General features: G+C 41.7%; 2 protein-coding genes across 2 annotated transcripts; both read right to left on the minus strand.

Annotated features, from left to right (window-relative positions):
- Positions 1-6,468: 6,468 nt before the first annotated feature.
- rbm15b (RNA binding motif protein 15B) lies at positions 6,469-10,086 on the minus strand. The gene has a single exon (XM_047346875.1). It carries the CDS (start codon positions 9,797-9,799, stop codon positions 7,313-7,315), a length of 2,487 nt encoding a protein of 828 aa, XP_047202831.1. The 5' UTR covers positions 9,800-10,086; the 3' UTR covers positions 6,469-7,312.
- A 781-nt stretch (positions 10,087-10,867) lies between these two features.
- On the minus strand, positions 10,868-17,964 carry manf (mesencephalic astrocyte-derived neurotrophic factor). Its single transcript, XM_047346878.1, has 4 exons — positions 17,732-17,964; positions 15,514-15,641; positions 12,296-12,437; positions 10,868-12,204 (listed from the first exon to the last, which is right to left on the minus strand). Exons 1-4 carry the CDS (start codon positions 17,817-17,819, stop codon positions 12,020-12,022), a joined length of 543 nt encoding a protein of 180 aa, XP_047202834.1. The 5' UTR covers positions 17,820-17,964; the 3' UTR covers positions 10,868-12,019.
- Between the last annotated feature and the right edge of the window lie 1,063 nt (positions 17,965-19,027).

The following is a 19,027-nucleotide window of genomic DNA, read 5'->3' on the forward strand; positions in this document are numbered from 1 at the left end:
GAAACAAAAATTGATCAAATTTGGAAAACGATTAAAAGAATGAAAGGTATTAGAAAAGAATATGAATATCCTATATTAAAAATAGATAATACAACTATAACGGAAGATAAAGAAAAAGCAGAAATATTAGCCAAAATATTTAGTAAAATTAATAGTTCAAGTAATATTAGTGAAGAAGGAAAGAAAGGTAGGGAAATCACAAAGATGAAATATAAAGAATTAATGCAAAATAATGTAGATACAAATAAATTAATAAATGAACCATTTACAAAAGGAGAATTTAACTTTGTTACCAGGAAAAAAAAAAATACGTCACCTGGAAAAGATCAAATTTACTATACGATGATAGAACATCTTAATGATAAAATATTATAATTATACAATAAAGTCTGGGAGGAGGGAGAGCTGCCACAGAGCTGGAAGGAAGCAATAATTATTCTAATAGTTAAACCAGGAAAAGATAACACAAAACCAGAAAATTATAGACCAATCGCATTAACATCAAATATTTGTAAAATAATAGAAAAAATGATTAATAATAGATAAACATATTATTTAAATATTAATGGATATATATCTAGAAATCAAAATGGGTTTGGAAAAGGGAGAAGCACAAATGACTCTGCATTATGTTTAGAATATGAAATTAGGAGAGCACAAATAAACAAAGAAAATGTAGTAGCTGTATTTTATGACATAGAAAAAGCTTATGACATGATGTGGGTTGAAGGATTATTAATTAAATTAAATAAAATGGGTATTACTGGAAAAATGTTTAACTGGATTAAAGATTTTTTATCAAATAGAAAAATACAAGTAAGAATTGGTCGAGAATTGTCAGGTAAATATATAATAGATAATGGTACTCCTCAAGGAAGTATTATAAGTCCGTTATTGTTTTCTATAATGATAAATGATGTATTTAAAAATATTGGTAAGGAAGTCGGTTGCTCACTATTTGCAGATGATGGAGATATATGGAAAAGGGGTCGTAATATCAAACTTATTGAAAAGAAAATACAGGATGAGATTATTAGAATAGAACAATGGGGATTTAAATTCTCAGTGGAAAAAAATAAATTATGGTGTTTACACAGAAAAGGAAAAGAGAAAATATAAAACTAAAATTATACAATCAAGTTTTAGAACAAGTAAAAAATATAAAATTTTTAGGTATATGGTTTGATGAAAAAATTATATGGAAAGTACATATAGAAAGAATCATAAATAAATGCAAAACAATATTAAACATTATGAGATGTATGGCTGGTATTGATTGGGGAGCAGATCGAACATCATTAAAAATAATTTATACAGGATTAATTAGATCAAATATTGATTATGGAAATATAATTTATGGATCAGCAGCAAACACTCCTCTTATAAAATTAGACAATATACAACATCAAGCTTTAAGAATTAGTACAGGACCAATCAGAACCAGTCCAACAGCAGAACTCCAGGTAGAGATGGGAGAGATGCCATTAAATCTAAGAAGGAAACAGTTAGCAATAAATTACTGGATAAACTTACAAAGCAATAATCTGGATCATCCCACACGTGATATTTTAAAACCATGCTGGGAAAAAGAAAAAAAACAAGAGTTTTGGTTGGATTATCAATAATATAGCAGAAGAATTTTAAATATATGAAAAATAAATAAGTTCAATGTTGCCTTTGCCAGTAGTGCCACCGTGGCTGTTACCAGAAGCAGTGATGGATATGGTGTTGATGGAAAAGAAAAAGGATAAGAAATGTATTTTAGATTCAAGTTTAATACAAGAATATATAAACAATTACTATCATTATGTCCAGATTTACACAGACGCATCAAAAACAGATGAAAAAATAGGAATAGCATTTATAATACCAGAATTTAAAATAAAAGTAGGAAAAATAATTACAAATAGATTATCAATATATTCAGGAGAATTATTAGCAATATTGCAGTGGGTGGAGGATATAAAACCATTAAAAACAATCATTTGTTCAGACTCAAGTTCAGCATTAATAACTATAAAACATAAATCATTCAGATGGTAGACCAGACATTTTGTTGGAAATAAAACATACTTTATTCAGAAGATAAAGGTTGGGATTAATATTAGTGTTTTTATGGGTACCAGAACATGTAGGAGTTGGAGGGAATGAGATGGTGGACAGGATGACAAAGAAGGCAACACAAAACAACATTAGTTTTATAATTAATATTAGTAGGTCAGAGGCAAGAAATATAATTAAACAGAGAATCAGGAAAGAGTTGCAAAAAAGGTGGGATGAAGAAAAGAAAGGAAGATGGTTTTACAGAATCAACAAGATAGTAGGAGAAGTAAGAACTGGAAGAAGGAGCAGAAAAGAGGAAAGATTAATTACAAGATTAAGATTTGGACATAAAGGAATTAATTCTACATTGTTTAAGATACAGAAACATAATACAGGAAAATGTGATTATTGTGGAGAGGAGGAAACAATAGAACATGTAATATTGAAGTGTCAGAAATATGAACAAGAAAGAACAATTTTAAGGAGAGAATTTGTAGGTATTAAAGAAAATTTTATTTTGAAAGATACTTTGCAAAGAAGTTTAGGTAGCAAACATATTCAAATTATAATTAGATTTTTCAAAAGCACTAAATTAATAAATAGAATTTGATTGTTGTAATAGTAAATAAGATTTAAAACCATGAAGAACAACACTCCATACCAGTAGGTGGCGATAATGCACATCTTCAAGTTATTTGCCAACTGCCAAAAAATAACACAGAAGAAGAAGAACGCAAGGGGCCGAATAATATTGCACGTCCCACTTTTTTATTTGTTAAAAAAGTTTGACATATCCAATAAATTTCATTCCACTTCACGATTGTGTCCCACTTGTTGTTGATTTTTCACAAAAAAATAGAATTTTATATCTTTATGTTTGAATCCTGAAATGTGGCAAGAAGTTGACCAGTTCAAGGAGGCTGAGTACTTTCACAAGGCTCTGTATATCCAATCTTCCATTCTTATCTAAAATTCTTGAGAAAATAGTTGCTAATCAAATGTGTGAACATTTATACAACAATGACCTGTTTGAAGAGTTTCAGTCAGGTTTCAGAGTTCATCATAGCACTGAAACAGCTCTACTGAAAGTCACTAATGATATTTTTATGGCCTCAGATAATGGACTTGTGTCTGTTCTGGTTCTGTTAGATCTCAGTGCTGCATTTGATCCAGTTCGACCATAATATTCTCTTAGAAAGGCTGGAATATGCTGTAGGGATCAGGGGAACAGGCACTAGGCTGGTTTAAATCTTATCTGTCTGACAGATTCCAGTTTGTTCATGTAAATGATAAATCATCTTTAAACTCCAGGGTTAATTGTGGAGTACCACAGGGTTCAGTACTTGGACCAATTCTCTTTACTATATATATGCTTCCAATAGGTCAAATTATCAGGCAGCACGGAATAAATTTTCACTGTTACGCTGATGATACTCAGCTTTACTTATCCATAAATCCTGATGAACCCAACCAGTTAGATAGACTACAAGCATGTCTTGAAGATATAAAAACATGGATGACTTTAAATGTTATCGTCTTTGGACCAGAGTCTTTAAAAAAGAAACTGCTTAGTCAATCACTTAACCTGGGTGGCATTAAATTGACCTCCGATAATAAAGTAAAAAACCTTGGTGTTAACTTTGACTAGGACATGTCATTTAAATCCCATATTAAACAGGTTTCTAGGATTTCCTTCTTTCATCTCCAGAACATTGTCAAAATTAGAAATATCCTGTCCAGGAGTGATGCTGAAAAACTAGTCCATGCATTTGTTACTTCAAGGCTGGACTATTGTAATTCTTTACTATCAGGATGTCCACAAAATGCAGTTAAAAGCCTTCAGCTGATTCAAAATGCTGCAGCAAGAGTTCTGATGAAAATTAAAAAGAGAGATCATATTTCTCCTATTTTAGCTTCCCTTCATTGGCTCCCTGTTAAATCCAGAATAGAATTTAAAATTCTCCTCCTCACATATAAAGCCCTTAATGATCTAGCTCCATCATACATCAGAGATCTGATTGGTCCATATGTTCCTAACAGAGCACTTTGTTCTCAGACTGCAGGTTTACTGGTGGTTCCTAGAGTCTCTAGAAGTAGAATGGGAGGCAGATCTTTAGTTATCAGGCTCCTCTCCTGTGGAACCAGCTCCCAGTTTTAGTCCGTGAGGCAGACACCCTGTCTACTTTTAAGGCTAGGCTTAAAACTTTCCTTTTTGATAAAGCTTATAGTTAGAGTTGCTTAGTTTATCCTGAGCTATCTCTGTAGTTATGCTGCTATAGGCTTAGGCTGCTGGAGGACATAATGACCACTTTCACCCTCTTCGCTACATTCTCACACTACTCTCCAATTTTGCATTATTTGCTGTTATTTCAGCTTTTAACGTTGTTCTCTCTCTTTTCTCTTCCTAGAAGCTACACCTGGCCTGACTCTGTGTCTGCCTGTGACACCTTTCTGGAGAGGGGAATCATCTGAGCTTCTGCTGGCAACAACTTAATGCTCACCCTCTACAGATGATCCACATGGCCCTGTCTTTTAGTGTTTAACCCTTTCTCTCTCCTAGACATGGCTACTGACTGAGCTTCTACTGTAACTAACTCTATGTTCTCTCTTTCAGACTCTAACCTTGAAAACTGGCTCAGAGTTTATCTGTTCTTTCTTTCTAGATGAAACAACTAAAGGAGCTACATCCATTAACATTTACTTTTCCTTCCCATAGAAAGTACTCCTGGATCAGTGCTTCTTTGTTCTTTTGTGTCTCTGCTCTGTTCTCTCAAACCTCCAGTCGGTCGTGGCAGATGGCCGCTCACACTGAGCCTGGTTCTGGTTCTGCTGGAGGTTTCTTCCTGTTAAAAGGGAGTTTTTCCTCTCCACTGTCGCTAAATGCATGCTCAGTATGAGGGATTGCTGCAAAGTCAACACCAGTGACTGTCCACTGTCTCTACATGCTCATCCAGGAGGAGTGAATGCTGCAAGTCACTGACTGGATGCAATCTGCTGGGTTTCCTTAGATAGAAAAACTTTTTATCCAATTTGAATAAATAACTGAATCTGACTGAACTGTTCAATGATTACGATTAATTGGAATATATGAACCTGACTTTGTGAAGAACCTTGAGACGACATGTGTTGTGAATTGGCGCTATATAAATAAAACTGAATTGAATTGAATCTTGGTTCCAGACTAATGTTATGGACCTCTGAAATCGTCGAGATGTTTGACCTGGTTTTCTGACTTTTTTTTTATTCTTTTGAGGGTTTAAAAACATTTCTGGAGAGGCAGCTCGTTTAATATTCATTTTAACTCGACTTGCACTCTTGATTGAATCATTTTATTTAGTTCATCTATTTTAAGTTTTATTCTTGCAGATTTAAAACCTGATGGCAGCCTGAATCTGTTTGATGAAGATGCGTCCCTTTGTCCTGAGTGTAGGTAAAAGCTGTTCTGATATATGATTGGTTCAGATAATCGTTCCTAATAACACCCAGAATCAGCAGTCTCAGACAGGAGAAAACACCCAATTATAACTGGTGCTTCGTTAATTTTTGGTTTTTAAATGTCAAGCAAAGCAGAATGTGGAATATTTGTAGTTAAATAAAAGACGTTTTACTTCTGGTGATATTCTAATGCTCTAAAACCAACTTGCATTGTCAGAATAAATAAGTGATCTTCTGCCACTGATAATAAGTAACTTTGTGAAGATTTTTCATAAACACCAGATATTTTCTTCTCTGAGATCACATTTAAGATCTGTTTGCATTACTTGAGTTTAAAAATCTCCTCTAACCTTCCAGAGCTCAGCAGCTCACATTTCAGTTTCTACCAGGAGGCTTCATAAACTGAATGAAGCTGCATCGTTTGGATGATTCCTGCTTCTCATTCACCTTCCTACAGATGCTTCTAAAGGGTTTTTCTGCCGCAGGTTACGGCTGCTACAACTACTCCGTATTCGTCTTTGGTTTTAAACTGTTGTTAAATATGTTGGGCGTTTACACAATGTGATGACAATAAAATATTCTAATTCTAATGAGAACTCGGATCGGGTCGAGGTTTCTGTATTTAAATTAATTTGAAGCTGAGGAACTCTATAGCAAAAATTGGTTTTAAACAATCGCTCATTTTTGTCTTCGGTTCTACTTGGATTTTGTTCAGTTATTTGGTCCAAAACTTCCCAAAAACATGAATATATTTTTGCTGAAGCTGAATAAACTGTTGAATATTTTGACCCAAAGTCCAAAATTTAAAAATCTGATTTTTATTTTTTTTTACTTTAAAGGCAAAGTTGAACCTGTCTTCATTTATACTCTATAAAATTGTATATATTATTTACTTTTCTACCTAAATACTTTAAATCCTTACAGTAGGTACTGATCCTCCAGACTGAGATGCTTTTATCAGTTTAAAATGCAGAAAACTGAGGCTCCAGCTGCAAAAACTCTGGTTTTATTTTAAGTCAGAAACATGTTCAATTTTCAGATGACACAATAAACACATGAAATATTCCTCTTTTTAAAATACATTAGTGACCATCATTCATCCCAATGTTAGAACACTGGCCCCTAAAAATGTCCAATTTGGTTCTTTAACTTCCAATTTTTTAATTCGCTTTTTGGGGTCAGAAATGTTTTAAGCTTCATAAATCTGTCGCTCATCTGTACAAAAACCTGCTGATGTGGACATGTAATAAAAACTAGAACAGATGGACAACACATGGGTGGTCTCGTGTAATAAAAACTCAGGGTATAAATGAGCACGATAAAAAAGTCCAAACAAGCACGACTCAAACGGGTCGTTCAATAGAATTCCTGAAAGGCAACTTTTCATTTCCACACAGACAGGTTTGGATTGATCTCCTGGTGCATGCAACATGGGAGGATGGGACTGGAATGCTAAAAACACCAGAACAGAGAGGCAGATGGAAAACCACTGTGGATTAACACACAAAATCAGCTTCAAGTTTACAGAAACGTTCTGCTGCCGCGTGTCCCAGGATGGATACAAACGCATAAAGTAACGAGCAGAGAAACAGTTCTGGGTTTAGTGTCAGGTTTTACAGCTTACTATAGAAAATCTGGAGTTTTTCTATGTCCTGTGAGTGCTCTTAAAAGTTCCTCCTGGTTCAGCCCGGATCACCTTCATCCTGCTGGATGACACTGAGGAACAGAGAGTGGAACATGTAGTGTAACTGGCTAGAATTCACTTAAACTGAACCAAACACTGAAATGTTTAAAACAACATGGAAGTGTCCGTGCACGCCTTCCTGTACAGTAATCAATTAGTGTCGTTGACGATCACGACGACCATGTGCTCTTCATCCAAATTACCCACAGTCCTCCTGGCTGCCTGCAGGAACTGCTGTGAGAACGCTCCAGGAGGGAAGGCGTACAGCATGGCGCCCGGACCGCTCTCCTTGGCGCCAGGCAGGCTCACCACACCGGCAGCCTCTTTGTTGCGCAGGTATGTCACCAGGTGTCGAAGCAGGCGCACCTGCAGCCCCAGCTCCAGCCCCGGGGCCTGGCGGTCGACGGGCCCCTGCAGGGCCAGCAGGATGGCAAAGCCGTCTGGGCGGCCCAGCTTGATGCGGCGTGTCACTTCGTCGAGCCGAGCCTGGTCCATGCGTAGGCGCTGGGCGATCTTCAGCTGGCTCGGCTGGTTCTGGCCCTGCAGCTTAAGGCTGTCCTTCATCACCGTGTGGAAGTATGCCACACCGCCCTCCAGCAGGAACAAGTCTGTGGGGAAGCTGCTGTTCTTCAGAGCGAAGAACCCACGCCAAAGTCTGGAGAGCACGCCCTGAGCGAACTCTGACAGGGTGCACGGAGAGGTGGGGGTGTCTGTGTGGGGGGTGGGTGAGCCAGCAGCAGCCAGCTCGTTGGTTCGGTGATGGTGGTTGTTCAGGTGATCGCTGGAAGACCTCTTGCTGTGGTGGCGGCTGACTAGAGGCTCTTCTTCGTTGGTGGAGGAGTGTCGTCCTGCGCCGCTATCAGGGGAGTGGTCTCGTGGTTCTGTGGTGGAGTCGGGGGCTCGAACCCTTGCTCGGTCTGGGCTTGCATCAGGAGACATGGCTCCTCCTGGACCACGAACCCTCGACCTCCCCCTCTCTTTCTCCTCCGTCTGCCTCTCTGTGGAGAGACTCCTGCTCCTCCTCCGGTTCCTCCTCTCCTCCCGCTCCTTCAGCCATCGCTCCCTGCTTCTGCTCCGGCTCCTCACGGCTCGCCCACTCCTCCCAAATGCCTCAACTCCTCCGGACCTCCTCTCCAGGCTTCGTGTGGGGCTGATGGGAAAGTCTCTCTCCAGCAGGTTCCTCTCCCTCAGAGAGAGGAGGCTGTGGGATGGCGGGGATCGCTCTCTCCCCCCTCTGAGTTCTCGCTCCAGGCTGCGATGGCGACTGTACGCCTCCCCAAGGAGTTCATAGTGGGAGGAGAGTGCAACAGGAGGCTGGTAACCAGGAGGAAAGGGGCGGGAGGGGCTCTCCTCAACTTTAGCAAAGTCCACCCTGAGACGGTGCTCAGGGCCCCCCAAAGGAAAGCCCCTCATTTGGGTGCAGGCAGCCTGAGCAGCATCCAGACTTTCATACTGTATGTAAGCAAAGTTGTCACCTTTTACATAGTCAATGTTCCTGATGCTTCCAAATCGATCAAACTCCCGGGCCAGGGCGGTTAGAGAGTTCCCGGGCCCCAGGCCACCCACCCAGAGCCTGGTGGTCGGGTTCGCTTTGCCATAGCCAATCTTTATTGGGTTCCCACCAATCAGCCGGCCTTGCATGGCCACTTTGGCCCGGTGGGCCATGTCCAGGTTCTGAAACTTTACAAAGGCGTAGGCGCCACCCTGTCCACGGGCCGGGCGTTTAATCACCACGTCCTCAATTATGCCATACTTATCAAATCCCCTCCTGAGCTCAACCTCTGTCACATTCCCATCCAGATTCCCAATAAAAAGGTTGCTGGTGGCCCTCTGGTCGTCCTCGGGCTTTAAGTCCTCCACCACGGGCATGGGAGGGAAGCCGTACGGTCGCCCCCTCTCATCCAGCATGCCATAATAATCCAGCAGCCTGTCCCGGTCCCTGCTCAGAGCCAAACTCTCCAGGGCGTACTGTCGGGCCCTAAGCTCTCGCAGACTGCTCACTGCGGGCCCGGGTGGGGACAGGGAGCGCTGCCTGTACGGGTATGGCGGATGCAGGGGCAAATATCCAACGTCCGGCGGGGTGACACTCCGCCTCCTCACGTACATGGGCTCTATTTTGAGCTGACGCTCACCCAGAACCAACCTGGAAGACTTGGCGTGTCTGGCCTCTTTAGCGTCCTCTGGGTGGCGAAAATTGACATAGGCGATCCGGCCGAGCTCCGGGGTGTGCGACAGCTTCACGCTGACGTCCCCGAACTTTTTGAATTCGTGAAATAGCGCATCCTCCACGTCCTCGTCCGTCACCTGTGAGCCCAGGTTGCTGATGAGGAGCGTCTTGTACTCCAGCGTCCCGGGCCTGGCGGCGGGGGGTTCTGTGGAGCGCAGCGGCGGGCGGCCGAGGAGGCTGAGTTCGTGTCGGTGGTGGAGCTCCAAGGCAGCAACCCGCTCCTCTCTGAGCCGAGGCTTCTCACGCTCCCTGCTGCGGCTCCGGCGGTGGGAGCTCCTGCTCTCCGCCAGCAGCAGAGCCAGAGGCGGCGGGGGCAGCTCCTCTCTGCGGCCGCTCTCCCGCTCCCTCTCCCGAATCCGCTTAGCGACAGCCCGGGACGGGCTGCTCTCTCTCCCGGCCTGCCTCTTCATCTTTCACCGGATAATGGAGCCCAAACTTTTCGGTTTCTGCAGCGGGAATTCGGAGCTTGGAGTAGGTTCCCGGAGTGTTTGTGGAGAAAAGGCGGCAGGAAACAGCTTCACGGAGAGACGCGCTTCCAGGGCGGCCGCTGATTTTTGGCACATTTACGGTTAAAACGGTTAAAAAACATGCGAACCATTTCAGCATCACAGGAGCTGCACCAAGGCCGCCATCTTGGACAATAGGAATGTGCGCGTTCCCTGAGGACGGAGGGCGCGGTGACGCAAAGGCGGCTGACGTAATGACGTTGCACGATTTCTCTTCACACAATTGTCCATTTTGTGTAGAAATTGATCATTTCTGTTGATTATGTGTAGAAAACTATGGTAACTTGTCTTTGTTTATATATCCAGGTTGCTAAATATATTCAGCCTGGATATATTTAACGTTTTTATTTAGACTTCGCTGCTTCTTCTCTCATCTTCAGAAGAATGTATTGATGTTTTTAAAGCACTCAAGACAAAATGGGGACAAGCTGCTACAAATGTTCCTGAGAAGCGAAGATGGTCAGAGGAAACCTGAAGCTTAAAAAAAAAGATTTTTTTAAGCTTTTTTCCCTTAAAGCAAGATTAGAAGATACTTGCAGAGCAGAATACTATGAAACCAATGGAGGACATTCCTGGTCTGCATCAAGGACTGTCAATCATCAGCAGTTGACAGAACCACATGGATTGGTTCGTCCCCAGTAGGGAATTTTGGAGCATTTAGAGAGAGAGACCTGTATTGGACCTTAACTCAGTCAATATTTTCCTGGATTCTGAAATTTTACAGATAACCAGAACATATATTCCTAAAGCTAGTTTAAACCTTTTAATGAAAACAAGAAATGGTACAGCTGTAGAAAAGATGCCATGAAGTCAGTGTTTCTTCACGTCTCCCCAGGTTCTCCATATAGGTGTTCTTCAGACAGAAACCATTTCAGCTCCAAGCTTCCCATCACAGATTTACAGCAAGGTGTTCGTTCAGGAAACACTGGCACCTGATCCTGAATTCAATAATCAGAGGTTCTGAAGCAGGGAAACCAAAGAGCAGAACTGGATGTTTTTATTTATATAAATTTAAAACAAAAAGTCTGGAAAAACCTTTAATAAATACAGAAGATCACCTAAATATTAGTTAAACCAGTATAACCAAAATGCTTAAATGTCAACCAAAACATTTCATTCCCACAACCGACTATAAAAAAAAACTAGAGTGAAAACAAAATTCCCACTAAACCTTTGCTAGGCCTCTCTAGTTTCATCTGAACATTAAAAGGAATCATTTTCAAATTTCTACAAGTTCTAAAACCCATCTGTGACTGGTAAACGGGTCACTATGTTCTGTTTGCTTCTGGTCAGTTGACTGTAGTTTAAACATCCTTTCAGAATAAAATATTCTGGGATTTACTGATGTTGGCACTGACAGTGATCCAATTCAGGAGCCAATCATACAATGAGTGAAGAGGGCAACTCCCACATAGCAAAACAGAAGAGACTGGAGGTGACTTAATGAGTTTAATATTCTGATTGTTGTGTAAACCGGAACAGAACCATCCGAGATAAAAAAAAAAAAAAGAAAAGTAGAGTGAGTCCTCCTCATAAGAGCGAAACTGGAAACGTTTTTTTTTTAGCCAGGACCAGGTTTGATGTCAGCAGAGGTGAAGCTGAACAGCTTTATTTTAAAATTAGGTCGTAATTCTGTAAACTGTCAAGAGAGGGAGCTGATGAGCTGCTCGGTATCAGGAGACAGACATGAGAATTAGAGCTTCAGTAACCTTTTCCAGCTGATTGGACCTCAGTCTCATCCTTCCTGAACCTTAAATGTTTGTGGGAAACAGTGAATTTAGTTGTGCAACGAAATGACTTGATGAACATGAGCTGCAGGGATGCTGATGGTCTCCCAGCAGATTGGTTTGGTTCCTGCTGTTGCAGAGCTTCTCAGCAGTCTGGAGCTCTGCTGGTTGGGGAAAATGTGGGATGCAGCTTTACTTAGATGTTTATTGTGAAATGATTTCCATGAAGGAGCAGGAATGCTGCACCTGCTGCAAACTTTATTTTAAAGTACAGTAGAAACCCTTAGCCTTCTGTGCAGATAAGCACTAGTGCACACAAGACTGAGAAATGACAAAACTCCCGTTCTTCCTCCTCGCAGGATTTACAGTCTGTTCAGAGTCAGTCTTCCGTGTGTCGTTACAGATCTGTCCGTGCCTTGGCGGCTGCAGGGGCATACTTCGGCATGAGCTCGATTATTTTGCGGATGAAGTCGGACTTTTCTGCGCAGCCTTTGCACGACTCGCCCCAATCCTCTAGAATCTTCTTCAGGTCCTTGACTTTGAGCTTCTTCAGGTCCACTGTGGTCAGGTCCAGCTGTTTGTCTACAGGAGGAGACACAGATATCAGGAATGTTTTGGAATGGTGAGAGCACCGAGCTGTTGCAGACTTCCCTCCGTTAGTTTGCTTTCTTACCGTATCTCAGCTCACAGATCTGACTGTCCTTCTTCTTGAGCTTCTCACAGATCTTCTCAACTGGGACGTGGTAGCTGAGGGGTTTAGACACTTCATTTGTCATCTTAGTGGCAGCGTCACTCGTTGCTCCAATGTAATAACACTGGATATACATGGAAGAGGAAGGAAAGATGAGATCACAGAACATGTTCAAACATCCTAATCACAGGATTCATGCAGTAAAATTCAAGCATTTGAAGGTAGATTTACAAACTTTTCCAGCACAAAACTTCAGAACAGTCTGCATCTCCATGCGCCTTTTCTTCTGGCATCATTTCTACCTATGCGTGGCTCAAGAGCACCGACTCTTCCATCGCGAAAAGCTGCAGGTCCCTATGCATACGTTGCAGGAATCTACCTGAGGATTTGATCCTCGTGTCTTATCTAGTGTTGGAGCCACAGACACGTTTCATGCTCAAAGTAGGTCTGCTCCAAAACTATACCAGAGGATGCTGCTGGTCCAACGCTTGGTCTTTTCATTAGGTCAAACCTTCAAAACGCCTTGGCATTTTCAACCCTGACATCAATCTGAAGGATCCTCAAACATCTGAGGAGTCTTTGAGTGGACTTGTCCAACACCAGTAAACAGAAGTGCTGACGCTCCTGAAAGTGGTCATTTATTCCCAAACCTGATCATGTGGAGCAGAACTGATCCCTGCTCCTCAGAGCTGCTGCTGCTGCTGCTGCTGGAGCAGAGGGGAGAGGCGTGGATGGAACGGAGGTGGGAAACACAGAGACCTATTCGCTCCCACTTCTGGGTTTTATCTTGACAATAAATACAATAAAGAAATATGATCTTAGTAATACAAGAGACTGGAGACTTGATTCAAAATGCTGCAGCAAGAGTTCTGATGAAAATTAAAAAGAGAGATCATATTTCTCCTATTTTAGCTTCCCTTCATTGGCTCCCTGTTAAATCCAGAATATAATTTAAAATTCTCCTCCTCACATATAAAGCCCTTAATGATCTAGCTCCATCATACATCAGAGATCTGATTGGTCCATATGTTCCTAACAGAGCACTTTGTTCTCAGACTGCAGGTTTACTGGTGGTTCCTAGAGTCTCTAGAAGTAGAATGGGAGGCAGATCCTTTAGTTATCAGGCTCCTCTCCTGTGGAACCAGCTCCCAGTTTTAGTCCGTGAGGCAGACACCCTGTCTACTTTTAAGGCTAGGTTTAAAACTTTCCTTTTTGATAAAGCTTATAGTTAGAGTGGCTTAGTTTATCCTGAGCTATCTTCCTTATTTTTTACCTCCGTCTTCTTCCCTCCCTGTTGGTTGGAGTAAGGGGGAGTCAGGTTGAGCCTAAACCGGCTCAGTTATGGTTGAGGTCCAAACACACCCTCCATTTCTGCTACCTGTATGACCTCCTTCTCTTTTCCAATGGTTATAATCAGTCTGACAGAGGGAGGTATCCCAATCCTTGTGGTTTTTAGTATAACAATGACCATCAGTGGGACCCTTTGTGAGGTTCCTTGAGACGACATTGTTGTAAATAAGCTCCGTTTAACTAAATAATCTGAACTGAAACTATCTCTGTAGTTATGCTGCTATAGGCTTAGACTGCTGGAGGACTTAACGACCACTTTCACCCTCTTTGCTACATTCTCACACTACTCTCCAATTTTGCATTATTTGCTGTTATTTCAGCTTTTAACTTTGTTCTCTCTTTTCTCTTCCTAGAAGCTACACCTGGCCTGACTCTCTGTCTACCTGTGACACCTTTCTGGAGAGGGGAATTGTCCGAGCTTCTGCTGGCAACAACTTAATGCTCACCTTCTACCAATGATCCACATGGCCCTGTCTTTTAGTGTTTAACCCTTTCTCTCTCCTAGACATGGCTACTGACTGAGCTTCTACTGTAACTAACTCTATGTTCTCTCTTTCAGACTCTAACCTTGAAAACTGGCTCAGAGTTTATCTGTTCTTTCTTTCTAGATGAAACGACTAAAGGAGCTACATCCATTAACATTTACTTTTCCTTCCCATAGAAAGTACTCCTGGATCAGTGCTTCTTTGTTCTTTTGTGTCTCTGCTCTGTTCTCTCAAACCTCCAGTCAGGTCGTGGCAGATGGCCGCTCACACTGAGCCTGGTTCTGGTTCTGCTGGAGGTTTCTTCCTGTTAAAAGGGAGTTTTTCCTCTCCACTGTCGCTACATGCATGCTCAGTATGAGGGATTGCTGCAAAGTCAACACCAGTGACTGTCCACTGTCTCTACATGCTCATCCAGGAGGAGTGAATGCTGCAAGTCACTGACTGGATGCAATCTGCTGGGTTTCCTTAGATAGAAAAACTTTTTATCCAATTTGAAGAAATAACTGAATCTGACTGAACTGTTCAATGGTTACGATTAATTGGAATATATGAACCTGACTTTATGAAGAACCTTGAGACGACATGTGTTGTGAATTGAAGCTATATAAATAAACTGAATTGAATTTAGTATTATTGTTCAATATTGTAATGATGATAACAGAGACTGAGATTAACGCCCATTTTACTCACTATTCCCACCATCATGTCCCACAACTCTCCCTGAGGGTTAGCTTCTCTGGATCAGTCGTGGGCTTAAAAGCCGTTGAAAGTCCATCCAAGTGGAAAATATTTCCAGGCAAGCAGGGTTAGAATAACCGGCAGCAGAATTATTATCTACCAAATATCTCATCCCTGCAGTTCTTTATGATGCTGCACATACTAGATGTTTGAAACACCTGCAGCTGTGATGAAGGAGATGAGGTTCTGACTTCATCAGGACCTTCCACAGGTCAGCTCCTCACCCTTTATATCAACATGAAGCATCAGGATGATCTTCAGACTCTCAGAACTTTGTGTTTTGCATAAAGACAGATGTAGTTTGTAATCAGTCAGGAGAAGTGCACAGAACCAGAACCCAGCAGCATCACTGATCTTTTCCTGTAGGCTTCACGTTTACTGCCAACAGCTGATTGTTACATGCAACTCATTTCCATACAGAGCAGGAAGCTGGGATTCAACCTGCTGGACCCTGAGACAGATCCAACAGCAGATATAAATACAACATCTCAGTGAAACCAACCAGAAAGAGCTTCTGAGCTCAATGTCTACAGATCAATTAATAAAAAATCTGCTTATCAGAACTGAAGTGTGTTTCCCTGTGATGAAATCTATAAAACCTGTCTGGTTGCTCCTGGATTTACTCACAAATCTGTTGTCTTTTCCTTTGGTATCTTTGCAGCTCTCCAGCAGCTGCTTCTCGATGTCGGCACTGTTAAAGTTGGTGTTGGAGTCCTTCAGCGAGTCATAAAACTTCCCCAGGAAGGTGACACACACTGCAACAGAAAGGAGGAGGAACACATAGTCGGGCTGAACATCTGATTCCTACAAGCTTCCCAGCAAAGGGAGCCGACTCAGTGGAGACCGGCAGCAAATAAAGGCTTTAAACACGGCGAGGGTTGTTCAGTACAGATCCTGAAAACCTCCGTTCTTCTATATTACAACACAAGTATCTTGTTTCCTGTGAGAATGAGATATGGGTCATCGTGACCCGAGTTCAATGCAACAAAAACACCGTTATAATTTTAGATTTCGCTCTTTTAGGTAAAACAGCCAGAAAGCAACTTTTCCAGACGTGAAAAATACTAAAAGCAAATTTTACACTTTTCTCAGCAAATTGAAATCCTGAAAAAGTTTTGATGGATTTGAATGAAATTTGACTGCAGATGTATTTATCGCAGCACGATCTGCTTTCTGCAGGTAGTTTGACAGCGATTCCAGTTTATTTCAGTCAGACGCCCCCCCCACTCCGCGTGTTGTGGATTTTTTGGTCACATTTTTTTCTTCACTTGCAGAAATACTCAGAAAAACACGTATGTGTAGCAAATGATGGATTTAGATGGGCTAAACTGTATTCTAATACCACACAGATTCATGCTGCAGATTAACAGGTGGTTGAGTTATGATGAAATATTTTCATAGATCAACAACTGATTGAGGACTTTGTTTTTTGGGTCGACTCTGAACCAGACAGTTTACAGTTGGTTCTAACAAAGACTTTAAGTTTCCAACCAACCATTTTACTTGAGATCATCTTTGCATCATGCAGAGACACTCGGGTCACCGTTTTATTCTTCAATTGCTAAATGTTATCATGTCAATCTTTTTTTAGAACTAACCTAGAACACCAAAATGAACCCATGTCAGAAGTAAACGCTCCTGATTTGGCTCTCATACATTTATGTTTTCAGAGTTTCGTCGTTACTCCAGGCCAGAGATGGATTAACATCATCGTCACAGACTAGGTCAAACTTTCATCCTTGCAGACTCCACTGGGTCGCCCTGATCCGCTGTGGTTTCTGAAGTCAGGAGAAAATCCTGAGTCCTGGAAGTTCTGAGGTGCAGCCTTAATGAATCAGACTTGTTTGTCCAGAACATCTCAGAGATGCAGAAATCTGGAGAACAAGCGAATACCTCAAGCTGGTTGTAGTTCCTCAAATCGCTGTGTTGTGATGAGGAGCATGACTCTGCTGAAGAGACCTCTGCAGTCAGGAAAAAACATTTTCATAAAGTGTTGGCCTCAGACGGTTGGACCCAAAGTTTCACAGCAGAACATTTTCAAAAACTTCTTCCCATAATTCATCCTGGTGCCATGTTTTCTTCATTTAAGGAACTCACACACAGCTGATGTTTCACTAGTCCAGCTCTGATGCTGTTCAGTGGTTAGACATGGATCAGAATGGACTGTGTGTTGGCAGCTTTTCTCTGAAAGCTCCTCAACTGGATCAGACACTACAGGTGGGTCGACCTTTAAACGAATCTAAGCTAAAGGACCGGTTGATCCAGGCCTGTCCCAACATCTTCTCCTAGAACAGAATGTTGTCTCAGTTCACCTCAGTGACATGACTGATAGGTCAATTATTTTCACCTGTACGTGTGTAAATGTACCGGTTAGGATTCATTTCACAGTAACAACTATAAACAGCTTTCTGTTTTTAGCGTTTCAGGAGATCGGATCTATTCAAGCTTTCACTGCTCCTTAAAGCCATTTTTATCTGCTATATTCTTTTTAATTGTTGTTCCTCTACATCATAAGTTTCTATGAATAACATAAAAACACATCAGCCTACACCGGTTTGGAAAAACGTGTGGGATCATTCAAATTTCCTCAGTTTGCTTTTCTGGTGTCATCTGGATTTAACGGTGAATTTCAGAACCAAACCCCGTTCAGATAACATAACATTTAGGAAGACATTGCTTTCCTCCCTCGATACATGAAACATGAACATACAAGCCCGCCATTTAGTTAAACAACACAAAATCACCAAATCGGATAAAAATAGGCTCATTTTCTCTGCTGCTGTAAAGTTTTTGGAGCTAAAAGCTACTTTAGCCGCTGCTAACGGCAGCTAGCGCCTCTTCCTACCTTCACATTCTCCTTCCTTCAAGCTTTCAACCGGTCCCGGCACCAGGACGATGGCTAGAGCCACTGACAGCCCGCTAAAACTGAACATTTTCGGCTCCAATAAAGTCAGAAGGACGTGCGTGAAAGCGCTGCTGAACACCGACAGTCTGGACTTATGGGTCTCCGACGCTTCAGAGCTGACAGACACCGGCAAACCTGAAGGAGCGCCTCTGGTCCCGCACACCCGCCATCTAATTGGTCGGTATCTCCACAACCCTACACGCACTCACCTCTGATTGGATCGCGGGACCGTCTTCCGGGTACATCGTCCAGTTGGCGAGGCCTGATTGGTCCACAGCGACGCTATGCTGTTTAATTGACAGAATCTATGTTAAACCCATTCTGGTGACTTAAATTAACGGCAAACAAAATAAGAAACGAACAGACAGTAATATTTAACATATTGTCTTTAAAAGATGTCCACAACTGGGTAAAAGTCCCCGAGATAAATTACTGAAATGTCTGCAGCTCTCCAGGAAAATACATTAAACGAACCTCAACTAATTAAACTGATTTATTTATATAAGTTTTCATAATGAAAATGTTTAATTATCCATATTTCAGTAAAAGAGTGACAGAAACCCACCACAACAAGCGCCATCTGCTCTTCACCGTTCCTACAACACAAATTTAGACATGTAGGTCCTTCTTTTTATTTTAGCAAATCTTTATTAACCCTGATTCAAAGATATGAACTGATGAAGCTTCTGAGGAGCAACATGCTTCCTTCAGGCAACAGGTTCAGCTTTTTCCTCCAGTCTGCTGAGTGTTTCTCATATACATCTAAAAATGAATTTGACACATTTTCTTTAAGTCAACTGAACTAGTAACACCTCCCGGTTTGTGTTTGAGATTTTCTGCTTGCAGGGTCACAGGGCATCTATCTGCAGGTGCCACCCTGGATGGGTAACGGGTGCATCCCAGAGACACAAAGAACAGACAACCATCACACACACAAGCACTAGAAGAACATAGACACTCCACACAGGATGACCCTGGCCTGGTGTCAAAGCCTCAGAAGGTCAGCACAGCATTAGCTTCTGTAGTATTTATTCATTCAGGATGGATCCAGAAAGGAATTCATATTTTTGATGAAGTTTTGTAATTTTACTGCATATACTCAGCAGCAGGAAGGCAGCTAAAATTCAACCCATTTCTTATGCTTTGGCTGCAACATCAAACTACCGACTGCCGGGTAATTCTGGAGAACTTGAAATGTCTCACAGATTTTACTGTTACAGGCTGAGAAAACGGAGC

This window comes from Girardinichthys multiradiatus, chromosome 20, assembly GCF_021462225.1.
Source record: "Girardinichthys multiradiatus isolate DD_20200921_A chromosome 20, DD_fGirMul_XY1, whole genome shotgun sequence".
NCBI lineage: Eukaryota > Metazoa > Chordata > Actinopteri > Cyprinodontiformes > Goodeidae > Girardinichthys > Girardinichthys multiradiatus.

Excerpts from the sequence above, each read along its gene's own strand:
- rbm15b (XM_047346875.1), bottom strand. The coding sequence starts at position 9,799 with ATGAAGAGGCAGGCCGGGAGAGAGAGCAGCCCGTCCCGGGCTGTCGCT.
- manf (XM_047346878.1), bottom strand. The coding sequence starts at position 17,819 with ATGTTCAGTTTTAGCGGGCTGTCAGTGGCTCTAGCCATCGTCCTGGTG. Across the intron at positions 12,438-15,513 it reads AAGGAAAAGACAACAGATTT|TGTTATTACATTGGAGCAAC; the intron begins GTGAGTAAATCC and ends ATGTATATCCAG. Across the intron at positions 12,205-12,295 it reads GATCTGTGAGCTGAGATACG|ACAAACAGCTGGACCTGACC; the intron begins GTAAGAAAGCAA and ends CTCCTCCTGTAG.